Source organism: Gobio gobio (genome assembly GCF_949357685.1).
Source record: "Gobio gobio genome assembly, chromosome: 4".
NCBI lineage: Eukaryota > Metazoa > Chordata > Actinopteri > Cypriniformes > Gobionidae > Gobio > Gobio gobio.
The window spans coordinates 16,228,317-16,240,877 of NC_137100.1; the positions used below are offsets into that span (position 1 = coordinate 16,228,317).

The following is a 12,561-nucleotide window of genomic DNA, read 5'->3' on the forward strand; positions in this document are numbered from 1 at the left end:
GGCCGCGAACCAGCTCGAACCGAACTGGAACCGAACCAAACTGAAAACTGAACTCTGCACTGAACTGGTCTGAACTGTACAGAACTGAACGCTTCGTTCGTGTTCTGAGCTTAAACTCAAATATTTGCCCATCCCCTGGATGGGTTCTGGCCAATTAGGCTTCAGGGGTGACTGTGTCTCCACCTCTCCAACAAAATTGGGTTATCTTATAGAATTTAGTTTCCTGCTCTTAAGCAGAGAGTAAATTTAGACCTAATTTCTTACTATAAGGACATGATCAATTCTATTAAGATTTCATTCAGCTCATCTGTTGGATTATACTCATACGAACGCACCGGTACCAAACATGATGCATTTTCATCCACTCATTCAATAGTTACATAATTGCATGAATTGTGAGTAATATACATGCCCAATAGTCACGTGTATTCAGTTGCAAACACACTAACAAGCTATGTCGAAGGCTATTTGAATGAAAGTCCAATAATCAGTTATTTGATGTACTCCATAAGCTAACAGTTTCTGTGAGCTTGCTTGGAGTTTTAGCTGTGTCGTGGAGTTCATTTACCGTCATTGCAAAGACAGAGGTCATCAGATATCTGATCTATTTTTAGTGGCATTCAGTGTAAGGATTTGACTGTTTATAGTCTAAATATCTAAAAATTCTTAAAACAAGATGCATTTACTAGATAAGTAAAATTATATTTTTTCTTAAGTGAATATATGCTTAAAACAAGCTAAATTATCTGCCAATGGGGTGAGAAAAATAATCTTGTTTCTGATTGAAATCTTGTTAATTGTTTCTGTCCCAAACAGAAATAAGATCATTTTTCTCACCCCATTTGGCAGATAATTGTGCTAGTTTTAAGCTAAAACTCACTTAATTTAGATTTTTTCCCCCAGAAAACAAGAAAAAAAATGATCTAATATCATTTTACTAGTAAATACATCTTGATTTAAGAATTTTTTGATGTTTGGACTGGACACAAGAAAAAATTAGTAAATAAGAAGAGCATTTTTTGCAGTGTTAAGACAGAGGTAAAGTGATGTAATGAATGAGTTTATTTATCTGCATAGAAGTGAAATACGAATGTACGCTAATTAATTCCAGTTTTACCTTAAACTATATGCAAGCAGCTGTTCTGGGTTCTCCGGTGGCCACAGACAGTGTATTTTGTCAAAAAAACAATCATATCTGTTTTTTTTAAACGCATGTAATATCACTTTTTTAATAACCTAATGTTTTTAGATTAGATTAGATTAGATTCAACTTTATTGTCCTTACACAAGTACAAGGCAACGAAATGCAGTTTAGGTCTAACCAGAAGTGCAATAGCAGCAAGTGCAGGATATACAACGTTTGCATAAGTGCAGGACATGGATATGTACTGAATATATATAAATATATCTATAAATAGAAAGATGGTTATTACTATAAACAGAATTTACAGGTGAATATGTACAGTGAATAATATACAGATGGTTATTACTATAAACAGAATTTACAGGTGGATATGTACTATGAATATAATATAATTTTTGTTTCTTTAATTTTTATACTCTACAGTTCTGCAGTTTTAAGGGGACATATGGACATTTTAAAATGTATTTGCCGAAATTAGTAATGATATTTATATACAGGTGTATTTAAAATAGCAACATTTTATGTAAATTTCACATTAAATATCTAAATTTCTCAGTTTAATTCATGGTGAAAACATGAATGTGCATATAAGTGGAAGTTTGCTGCCATCTACTGGAAAACAAACACTTTTGCTAGTTCTCAATAGTCTGTGCATGAATGCTAGATGCAATTACTTGTTATTTGTGTTTAGGCTGTAATGTGGCGTAGGTGCTATTTTTGTATAGTTTAACTATCATCAGCCTTTTAAAGAAATTAAATAATAATAATATCATGAACATAATGACGGGGTAGAATGGACTGGACATCATATAAAACAACAACAATAAAAATTAAAAAACATCAATGCATTAAAAAAATAAAACAGTACCAGTGTTTCCGCAACTTAAAATGAAAACATGTGGTGCTAAACCTTGATACAAGGGGCACCAAGTAAAATCTTGCCTAGGGCAGCAAATTGGTCAGGGCCGGCCCTGCCGGGTTTGTGTCTACAGACCTTTCACCCTCCTCCACTTCAGGTGAAGGTAGGCGAATGACTGCTCTGTTGCAAAGCTGGCGTCACTCCAGTCATTCTCCATCTTTGCGACTCGCGAGTCAGACAGCTGTCAATCAATCCGTCACTGCGGGTCTCAGGTGCACGCCCTCCGCTCAGCCCCGCCCTCGGTTCGTCCCCTCTGTCTCCGCTGGGCTCTGCCCACTTTTCCAGCATTTTTAAAAAATTGCCAGTGGGTGGAGTTAAAGGGTTAGTTCACCCAAAAATGAAAATTCTGTCATTAATTACTCACCCTCATGTCGTTCGACACCCGTCAGACCGGCGCTACGTCATATTCTCGCGCATGCGTCGTGGAGGCACACACGGAAGGCAATAACAAGTTGGATAAAGGTGTTATTTTTATTTTTTTTTGCGCACAAAAACTATTGTTGTCGCATCGTAAAATTATTGTAGAGCCACTGTGGTGAGATGGACTTTGTAACAACGTTTTAAGTGCCTTTCATGGATCTTGGAAGTGTCAATGTACTGAATGCCAATGGAGGCCTATCTGAAGCCTTTCTCAGCCATCAGCTTTCAACTAAAATATCTTCATTTGTGTTCCGAATATGAACGGAGGTCTGACGGGTGTCCAACGACATGAGGGTGAGTAATTAATGACAGAATTTTCATTTTTGGGTGAACTAACCCTTTAAGCTCTGAGCAGGGGTTTAGTTGCCCTTTAAATAAATAAAAGTGGTGAATGATATAAACTGTGTTTTACATCTGATATACACATTTAGATTAAATATGCCATTACATGAAATCATTGTCCAGATGTTACAACATTTTTTATATTCTAATAAATAGAAATATTTGTATTGGATGCGCTGCTTTTGAACACTTTTCCTGTGGCATGCTGTGTTTAAATCTTTTAACTACAGCAAGGATTGCTATAGGCGTATGATAATAGCAGAAAATATTTTCATGCAAATAATGATCAATAATGCGCAATAAGGCCAATCTGTTTCCATTGAAAAATATAAAGCAATTAAAAACACTATTTGGGCAGTGGAAAAAATTGAGAAAAACTTTCTCTGGAATGTATTATGATTATTTATTTTGGTACTATTTTTATTTATTTATTCAAAAACAAGGCAAGGAAAGCATATCCATATCTCATATTTTCCTAATGTCTTGTATCGTTAAACCTGGTATCACATGGATGAATATGCATATGCAAATGATATGCATATGAGGATATACATAGTAAAACTATAGGCGTTGTAAGCTCCATATATGGTTATTTCTGGGAGGAGACGGGGTGGAGACGCATGTATGCACAATCTTCCGCTGACTGGGTTTTATAAAGGGAATTTTGCGCAGGTTCTGGCGTACGCATTTGTATAAATCTGAAAACTTTTGTGCATACGCACAATCTAGCTTTTGTGCATACGCACACTTTTAGAATAAAATCTACAGAAAGTTTTATAAATGAGGCCCCAGGTCTTATTGTTCACAACTCATCGGTCCACGTTATTCAAAAAATTTAAATAAAGATGTAGTCATTTTCCTGAAAGAATTTTCCATAGTCAAAGTTTAACTAGCTGCTTAACTACCATAGTACAGGGGATCAATGAAGAAATAAAGCTAGTCACAACAGCTTCCTGAAACATAGTAACTTTGTCACATATCCATCATACAAACCACGTTGGTTCGACAATCTAGAACTGTCATTAATTGCGTCATGCAGGTAGTGGAGTAATAACTTCTGCTAATTCATCAGTTTGAGATTGTCTGATTATTGCTGTAAATATTGAAGAATGAATTTTGTGTATATATGGCAAGATATAGATTGTAGTTCATGTTAGCTTGCTTAGTTTGCTCAAGAGCATGATATACATAGCTCCGTCATGAAATTCTAGATGGCACAGGCTGATGGTTCTAATACAAGCTGATGGTATATACAGCGTTAACTACTTGGCACAAGCTGATTGATCCATGTTGCATCTGCATCCAATGGGCTTGTTGCTGAACACATTCAAATGGCTGGTTACATTTACTATGGCAGTTTGCAGCGCGCTTCAGAGTTCCTCTAAAACCCTCAACCTTCCCCAGCTCCACCTGTACAGATCTGCTATGGGTTATTGATATGCTATTTGTGCAGCAGCACTATGTCTTACTCGCAGTAGCGTATCGGCAAATACTGTATATTGGCAGTAGCAAGTTCCTGTACTTGTTCTGCAGCAGCAGTCACCACATTGTGTATCTGTGTGTCTGTGACATTTGTGTAGCTGCCATGCTGGACTACTTGATATGAGAGTTGTTTTATTCTGCGCTGTCATCGCTGCCGGTCTCAAAACATGCCTCCGTTATAGCCTATTGCTATTCTGCTCGTCTGGCACTTTGCAACAACACAACCTTGTTTCTGCAGCGACTTTCGACGTGTTTCCTATAACAATGTCTCATATTGACGGGCGTGGCGTTAGAAAGTCACATAAACCATGCAAAATCTGATCAGCGCAGTCAGACTGAAACGTATTTCCAGAAATGTGAAAAGGATTTTGTAAGGCCACTAAAATCTCGCTCCAATGAACGGTAACGAGCTGCGGTTGAAGGTCGCTGCGCGTTCGTGCTCCAGCTGGGCAAAATGGATTTGATTATAATATTCTTTATCTGACTCCATTTATCATATCGTCGAATTTAGGATAGAATGCCAATTGGTTGTTTGGTCGTTTATATTTAATAGTTAGTCACACATTTAATCATTCTGTTTTAACCTTTTGTTGCAATTATATCGCTCCGTACTAGAGATAGTTAATTATTACAGAGTAATTCAGAAAAGATCAAAATGTAACAATTTTATTAATAGTCAGCTAAAAGTCTAATGCCAATTACATAATCAATTCAAAGATAATTCATACATAACATCAAATATTCCAAAATAGCCTAAAGAGTGAAAGATTTCCTGACTTTTCTGAATGGTAACACAGAGCCTTCGCTGTGTTACGGGCCAATCTTATTAAAGTATTGCGCCCCAATCTTTCTGCTCCACTTCGTTATTGCTCAGACCAAGACTGAAATCTCTTTCAAATAGAAACACATGCTAACAATGGTAATTTACATCTAATCACTGTCCCTCATGACCTGTATTGACGAGATCAAATGGCTCCAAAAGACACACCCACCATCATAAATAAAATAGCTCTAAGCTCTAAAAACTCTTATTAACTTCTTGTATACTTATGTGGTTATGAGATTTTTGTACCATTCGCACGGAGACATTTCAATCGATATCAAACACATATAATACTGTATAGTGAGAATTGACATTAAATCCAATAGATTTTTGGGTATATTTCGGCGATCTCCCAGGAGAGAGAATCAGGAGTTTGGGGGAAGTTTCAGGTAAAAAGAAATACATGTAAATTAGAGCCATTCTCTGTTGATTCACTCAGTGGGATGTCGGCTGCGAAAAGTGTCTTCTCAGTGAGTAATTGTCTTTCGCCAGACAATCTGGAGTTATGCAAATTTTCACAGTCTTTCAATTTCAATCCACACAAAAAGGTAAATCAGATTTGTAAAAATCGCATTTCATGTGATTTTTGGCCGTTCAGACTTGCTAAATCTGATTGGATTTCACAAAAATAGGATTTGAAATTGGACTGACAGTCCGAAGTTCGAACATAGCCGCCTTAGCCGGGTTGAAGTCTAGCTGCGCCCGCCCAATGTGGACGTCAACATTTTTGATCAGATTCCAATTGGCTACACAAATAATCGGATTTGAGCTGACAGTGTGAATATAGCCAAAGCTGCATCACGTCACAAAAGTGAGGATTTGGAGGCAGACAACAAGCGCTTAGGGTGCCACTTGGGACAGAGCCCTGTTTCTCCTTTGATGGCCACACAATGGTAGCTATATATTCTGACCAAATGTTGCAAATTCTGTTGAAATGGTACAGAGATTTTATGAAATGTATCTTTTATAAAAGGCACAAAAAAAATGTTACTCAAATTACTCCATTTATTTACTGACCTTCGTTGTTCCAAATCTGTACTTTCTTCTTGGGAAAACAATAGTAAATACATACAATCAAAGTCAATGGGATCCAAATGCATAAAGGTCTGGAACATACACTGTAAAAAAAAAAGAGAATCGCGGAATCGGTTAGTACAGTTTACTGCAGAACAACAAATGATGTCGGTGTGAAATAAACAGTTATAGAAATGTAGAAATTAATGTTGAAGCTCCAATCTCCTCCCGAAAATATTCTGCTGGTGCCTCAGTGACTACTTCACTCAGAGAAGCCGTGAATCTCAGCTGTCAATCATGACGCCACACTCCAGTTTTTATAGCATCAAATAACTAACTTAACTTATTTAAAAAACGAACACTTGAACTTACATCAGCGTGATGGAAACTACTGAAAATGACAAAAGACATCTTTAGAAAAAATTATTTGAAGTGTAATTTAATTGTTTATTTAGTCTCACGTCCCATTCAAACATGGATTGGGCGGGGTTTATGAGCTATACTGCATCCAGCCACCTGGGGGCGATCGAAACGTTTTGGCTTCACTTTTCAGGACTTGTGTGGCACACTTGGGTCAAACGTGAGCCAACTCACAACACATAACAATCACTAACGACACAAGATATAAAAAAATAGAAACTATTATTTTATTATATTTCAGCATACACATAGATCGTTAGACAGGTAATGAACACAATCTAGCTAAAATGTATAGTTTATTTATGGCTGATATTTTGCACGTATATGAAGCAAAGTATTTATAATTCACTTTAAATAACATTACAAGTAATGTCAGAAAGATATCAGCTCTGCTGTTGTTCATAAATAGGCTACCAGTAATGATGTTGTACAATGAGGATGTTGTCACGTCGCCGGAAAAAGTCATCAGTGTCCCAGTGTCCCAGATAGCAATGAGTCGGCGGACCACCGGCGGTGATCCGGCGGCTGTAGAAGCGTCAGAATTGCGTAATCGCAAACACGTTTGACGGCGCACCGCCGGCGGCAGCCGCTTTTTAAAAGCGGCAGCCGGCTTCCTACCGCCTTCGTACCGCCGCCGGCCCGCAGGCAAACCGCCGTTCCGCCGCCTTTATACCAGAAGGCGGCCCGGCGGAGGCAAACGCTTTTTTCGAACGATCTGCCTCCGCTTATTGTGTAATAAATAATATATATATTTATTTATTATTCATATATTTGTAACATGCAGTTTATGATGGATAATAATTGAACAAACCAGATAAATTCCCATTTGGCATTTTTATTCCACATTTCAAAGTACATTAACTGTCAATGATACAAGATAATATAAATTAAATATAACAGACAATAAATAAGCTTAAATAGGCCTATAAATAACAAAAAACATTTTTACTAAAGAACCTGCATGTTTCCAATTAAATTTTGGTTTAAAAAAAAAAAAAAAACAGCCTTACAAGCAAATTATAACACTTACAATATTTGTTAATAACAAATAGGTCAGCTCTGGGATGAAAAGAATTACCATTAAATATTATATCAAATAATGAGGATATTTGGTACCAAAGAATGTGCAGGATACCAAATAAATCGAGGTATAACATCACATTTAACAAGCCATTTCTAACAATAGCATAAATGGTAATAATTTAGAGTAAAGCTCTGGAGAAGAATAGAACAGTAGTAGAACAGAACATTATAACAAGCCTGACTATGGGTTCTCCGGTTTTCCCCGACCTCCAGAATGAGGCAGCGCAAATTGGCTTATCTTCAGTGATTTCTTGTGCGCCTATATAAAGGACAAACAACCTCGCCATCCCATATCTATCCAAGGAGCTGCCTTCAAGGCAGGGTCACAGGGAATAAAAAAAAAGTAATTTCCACAGTGAACAGTGTGGATTGGGTGAGTGTAGCCTGAAACTTCTGGCTTCTTTAGGGGTCTTGATGTTACTGACTGCAGGATAAAGAAAGGGTTCCAGGTGTCAGTAGTCAGCCTAGGTGTAAGAGGTCGGCTGTGGGTCCCTCTCAGCTGTGCGGCGTCTTTTTCCACCTTCACGATCAGATGCTCCTTTCAGGTAACGCATAGCGCTAACCTGGACCGCCTCATCAGTGGCATCCTGGGTTGCCGGGTTCTTCCGGATGGCTCCTGTAGAAAATACAGATCTGTCATTCCATGTGAATGTCATAAGGCCACACACATCTACTTAAATATATAACAAATTTATATATTTATATATATATATTACTTTGAACAATGGTCTTCAGGAACATGTCTCTAAAACATGCTTTATCCCCTACACCAGTCCAGGTTGTATTAATGGAAAGGTGATTAGAGAAGATACTCTAAAGCATTCGCCACACGGTTGTCTTTAGGTCCCTCCCACATTTGATTGCCAAAAACCGAAGCTGAAAATACAAAAAAGTGTTACAAATTACATATCTCTGAAGCTTCTCATACATAAATATAAAAATGTGACAGGCTGTGATTCAGACTGTAGAATATGCAGTGTACAATCTTAAATTTTACTTTTTAGATTACCCTACAGCATTATAAACAAAATCAGCACACTTACTGGAGCTCTTTATCCTGCCTCAAACTGTTGTCAAGCAACGCCAAATGGGTTGTCTAGGGGGAGTAACAGACCCCCTGGCAGGGATAACTCTCCAAAAGACACATTGGCACTGAAATGTTGCAGCATAGTGTCCATTTTGTTGTCCATGCTACGCACAACATCGCCAAACTCTCCAAGACGTCGCAGCATTAGGGTCTGATCTGCACCTACAGGGGTTCACAGAATAAAAGAATAAAGCAGTCAGTCCTGGTCCCTCAACTACTAAACTATGACATTTACAACTAGGTCTACTACATGTACAGGTGGCCCCAGTGGGAATTAAACCAACAACCACAGGTGTTGTTTGCAAGTTGTACCTGATTGCCCAGTACGAGCAAACGTCGTCAACATTGTCCCAACTTGCTTCACCTGCTCATGAAGTGAGCCGCTGTCATCCGAAGCTAAAAAATGAAAGGCATTTGGTAATTTTGGACCTACATCACAGTCAAAAAAGTAAAATTTAAGAAAGAGTGCATGTTCTCACCTGCTCGTGCATTGCTTTCCCTCAGGGCTTGGTTCTCATTCTGGAAATCTACATAAAAAATATTTTATTTTAATTATATATATATATATAAAACAACAACTACAGGCACAATTTTCCATACTGTTAAAGTTTCCAACATCTGCAATTTCCTGTTTGTCCATCTCAACTCCTTTCAATATTCTTCTCCTTATAGCCCAGTAACTAGACATTGTGACTAACAATTTATTTACCTTGAAAGCCGAAACGATTGTCCAACAATAGGTCTCTTGGATGAAGATAACCGATTGTGCTCTGGTCAAGGTATCTGCAAGAAAATGTGAACAAAACCGCATTGTTAACGTTAAATACAGAATATACAGTAGCTATGCTGTGGGGGGAAAAACTGGTCAGCCAAATGTGGAACAGTAAAATGTATTCATTCAGTGTAGTGAATCAAGTAAACTGCATTGTCCTCAAACATAATAAGTACAGCAGTTCAGAGAAATAACTCATAAATGACCTTAAATGCTAGAAGAACAGTAGCAACACAGCACATGTTAGCTAACACTTGCTAAAACTGACCTAGCAGCATGCTTGTTCGGACTAACAAAATAATTTAAATAACCTATATACATCATTCTGTTTTGTTAGAAAACACCAAAAGTTAAACTTAAGTCTTTCTAGATGTAAAGCTTTGGCTAACTTACCTACAGTAGCTAGATACATTTTAACATGTAGCACATGCTTGAACTCAGTGTGTAAAAAAGGCGAAACAGCACGTGTTAGCTAACACTGTGTATTGTGCACTATATCAGCGTGCGTGTCTGAACAAACTAATTAAAACAACCTACCGGTATATACATCAAAAATGAACATAATATTGTGTGACACAAAAAGGAAACATGTACTTACTTAAACGCTCGTAGTCGAGGATATTTTCTGATCTCCTCTCTTCAAATACTAAAACCATGTGATGAGCGGCCGCTGATGGTAAATCTGTATGTTTTACCGGTTTGTCTTCCGTCTTTTTTAGGTATACTGCCCCTCTCGGCCGGTGGAGGTACTTCTCTGTTTTTTATTTATTTTATTTTTATTTAAATTAGTACATGTATAGACAAGTACAATACAAAAAGTACAATGAGAGAAAAATAAAAATAATAAAGCATTGTGGTACAGTTCCGAATATGTAGAACAAAGAATAACAACAAATGTAACACTGTATATAAAATAAATAATAAAAATAAGAATTCTGAGATAGAAAATACTTTATAATATTAAGGCAGTCACATGAAATTGAAAAGCTTTCAGGTTTCTGTTTTTGTAAGCTTTTTGTTTTGCGACCTCATGTTTGAGAGGGTTTCAAATATTGTAAAAATCAGCTTTATAAGAGGTAATATTAGAGGGCTTCTTTTGAGTTATTCTTGTCTTATGAATGTAGAATTTTTCCTAAATAATTAATAATATATTTTTGTTTTTCAGAAAAATATGGGTTTTGAAAACAAAGTAAAATGTCATGAAGTTAGTTCTAATTTTTTGTCATGTCTATTTTAAAGTCAGTCCAAAAAGAAATAGAAAAAAGGGCAATACAAAAATAAGTGTTATCCTAAAATGAACTTTCAAACTTTCTTAACCCTCCTATTATGCTAAAAAAAAAAAAAAAGTATTACATCCATTATGGGTCAAATTGACCAACACTGTTTAAACACACTCGACATGCAAATAATCAAGTGAAAATTTAAATGTAATTTCCTAAACCTAACCTTATCATGGAATCAAGAGTCAAGAATCTGTTATAAACCCTAATGGCTTTGGAGCAAAAAAAACTAATATTTGATATAATTCACATATAGGCTATTATGATTTTATAATCGCTTCAAATGTGAGAACTAGTTAAAATGCTGTCAGTTCCACTCTATTTCCCAACAAGCCAAACATAGCCAACGTGGCTGGTCGAATTTGAGAGTAGAAATCCTTGTATTTCACAGCGGCTTGCCGCCAGCCGGCCGCGGTCCATTAGGCGGAGGCAACCGCCAGAGAAAATGAAGCCGGCGGCCCGCCGGCTAGTCGGCCGCGGCATCTCGCAAGAAATGGGAGTGACGTATTCGGCGGCAAACGTTTAATCACCGCCAGCGGGACGCACCTATAGCCGACAGCTTAGGGCCGGCGGCAAAAAGAAGCCGTGCCGATATTTTTTGCTATCTGGGGTGTAGTGAGCCAGTGTCCTTTACTGTCCTTACCAGTGCCCGAATTCATGTACACGATGTACTGATCCACAAGCTCGGGAGCTAGGGAACAGACTGAGACGCACCCCAAGTTTGGAATGACATGAAGATGAGTAAATAATGATTATCCTTTACTGTTTTTTACTATTATAATTATTTTTTTTGTGAACCATCTCTTTGACTCATAAAATGGACAGGATGCTGGACAACTAGGGAACATTGTACAAAAAACAGCAGTATGAAAAAAGAACTCTGGTTTTGAAAAACTAACTTACTGCCAAGCACCAAGAGCTCAGTACAGGACTGTAAACCCCTAAAACCTGGATATGGAGGTGTGGGTCAAGAATAATAAACTTCACTTTGTACACACATAATTACATTTTCCCATCTGGTAAATGTCAGCAGAGGAGCAACGCTCAAAAGAAACACAAACAGCAAAGGATGGACTGCACTATAGGCTAATGTTACCAAGGGAGGAGAAACCAAACTAAGCAATGTCTTTATCTGTAGTCTAAGGTTTTACAGACCTATTGCTTGTTTTAAGTTTAACTATGTTTGCATTGCACATCCAGGCACAGAAAAGGCTATTCATTACATATAATAACAGGGGAACTTCACTCTACAAATCAATGTGGGGGGGGTTTCTCAAATAGGTCATTGTGGTCAAAATCCTGGCTCTCATAAAAGATGGTATCCTTACATCTCCACACTGAGGTACACTCAGTTATTCCATATGGGATGTTCCAGCACAAACCTTGACAAAAACGAAAAGCTGTGTTGCAGGTAACAGGCCACAAAATGTAATTTGTGACACTTTGTGGTTATCAACATTTAGCAGACACTTTTATTCAACGTGACTTATAAATTTAGTTTAGTATAAACTTTTTTGATTTGTTGATGGATACCTGTGTGAACTCGGGGAACTCACTTCATACATCCACTAAAAATTACACTGGGATATCGAATTTATACCACTGTATAGGGGGATGGGGGGCTGGGGGGTGACATAAAAAAGGGAATATTCCTCCCTTCAGATCCATTTGAATAAATCTTGCATACAACATGGTACAGACAACATTCTTTTTTCCAGTATTTTCTGGAATCTAGTGGAAACAGTCAAAACTATCTGCAAGGTGCTAACGCAAAC

The 12,561-nt window shown here is 37.4% G+C and overlaps 1 protein-coding gene across 3 annotated transcripts; it reads right to left on the bottom strand.

Moving 5' to 3' along the window:
- Nucleotides 1–7,379: 7,379 nt before the first annotated feature.
- Nucleotides 7,380–10,193, bottom strand: LOC307125008 (uncharacterized protein). 3 transcript variants are annotated; one of them, XR_013816320.1, is made up of 7 exons: nucleotides 10,105–10,193; nucleotides 9,444–9,517; nucleotides 9,214–9,261; nucleotides 9,047–9,130; nucleotides 8,691–8,896; nucleotides 8,364–8,523; nucleotides 7,380–8,263 (listed from the first exon to the last, which is right to left on the bottom strand). XR_013816320.1 is itself a non-coding variant. In XM_079814572.1 (6 exons), the coding sequence occupies exons 1-5, from the start codon at nucleotides 10,160–10,162 to the stop codon at nucleotides 8,721–8,723; spliced, it is 432 nt and encodes a 143-aa protein (XP_079670698.1). In that variant the 5' UTR covers nucleotides 10,163–10,187; the 3' UTR covers nucleotides 8,383–8,523; nucleotides 8,691–8,720. The 3 variants fall into 3 exon arrangements, 1 of the variants encoding a protein (XP_079670698.1); XR_013816321.1 differs by lacking the exon at nucleotides 10,105–10,193 and having other exon boundaries at nucleotides 7,386–8,263; nucleotides 9,444–9,910; XM_079814572.1 differs by lacking the exon at nucleotides 7,380–8,263 and having other exon boundaries at nucleotides 8,383–8,523; nucleotides 9,214–9,253; nucleotides 10,105–10,187.
- Nucleotides 10,194–12,561: the final 2,368 nt, after the last annotated feature.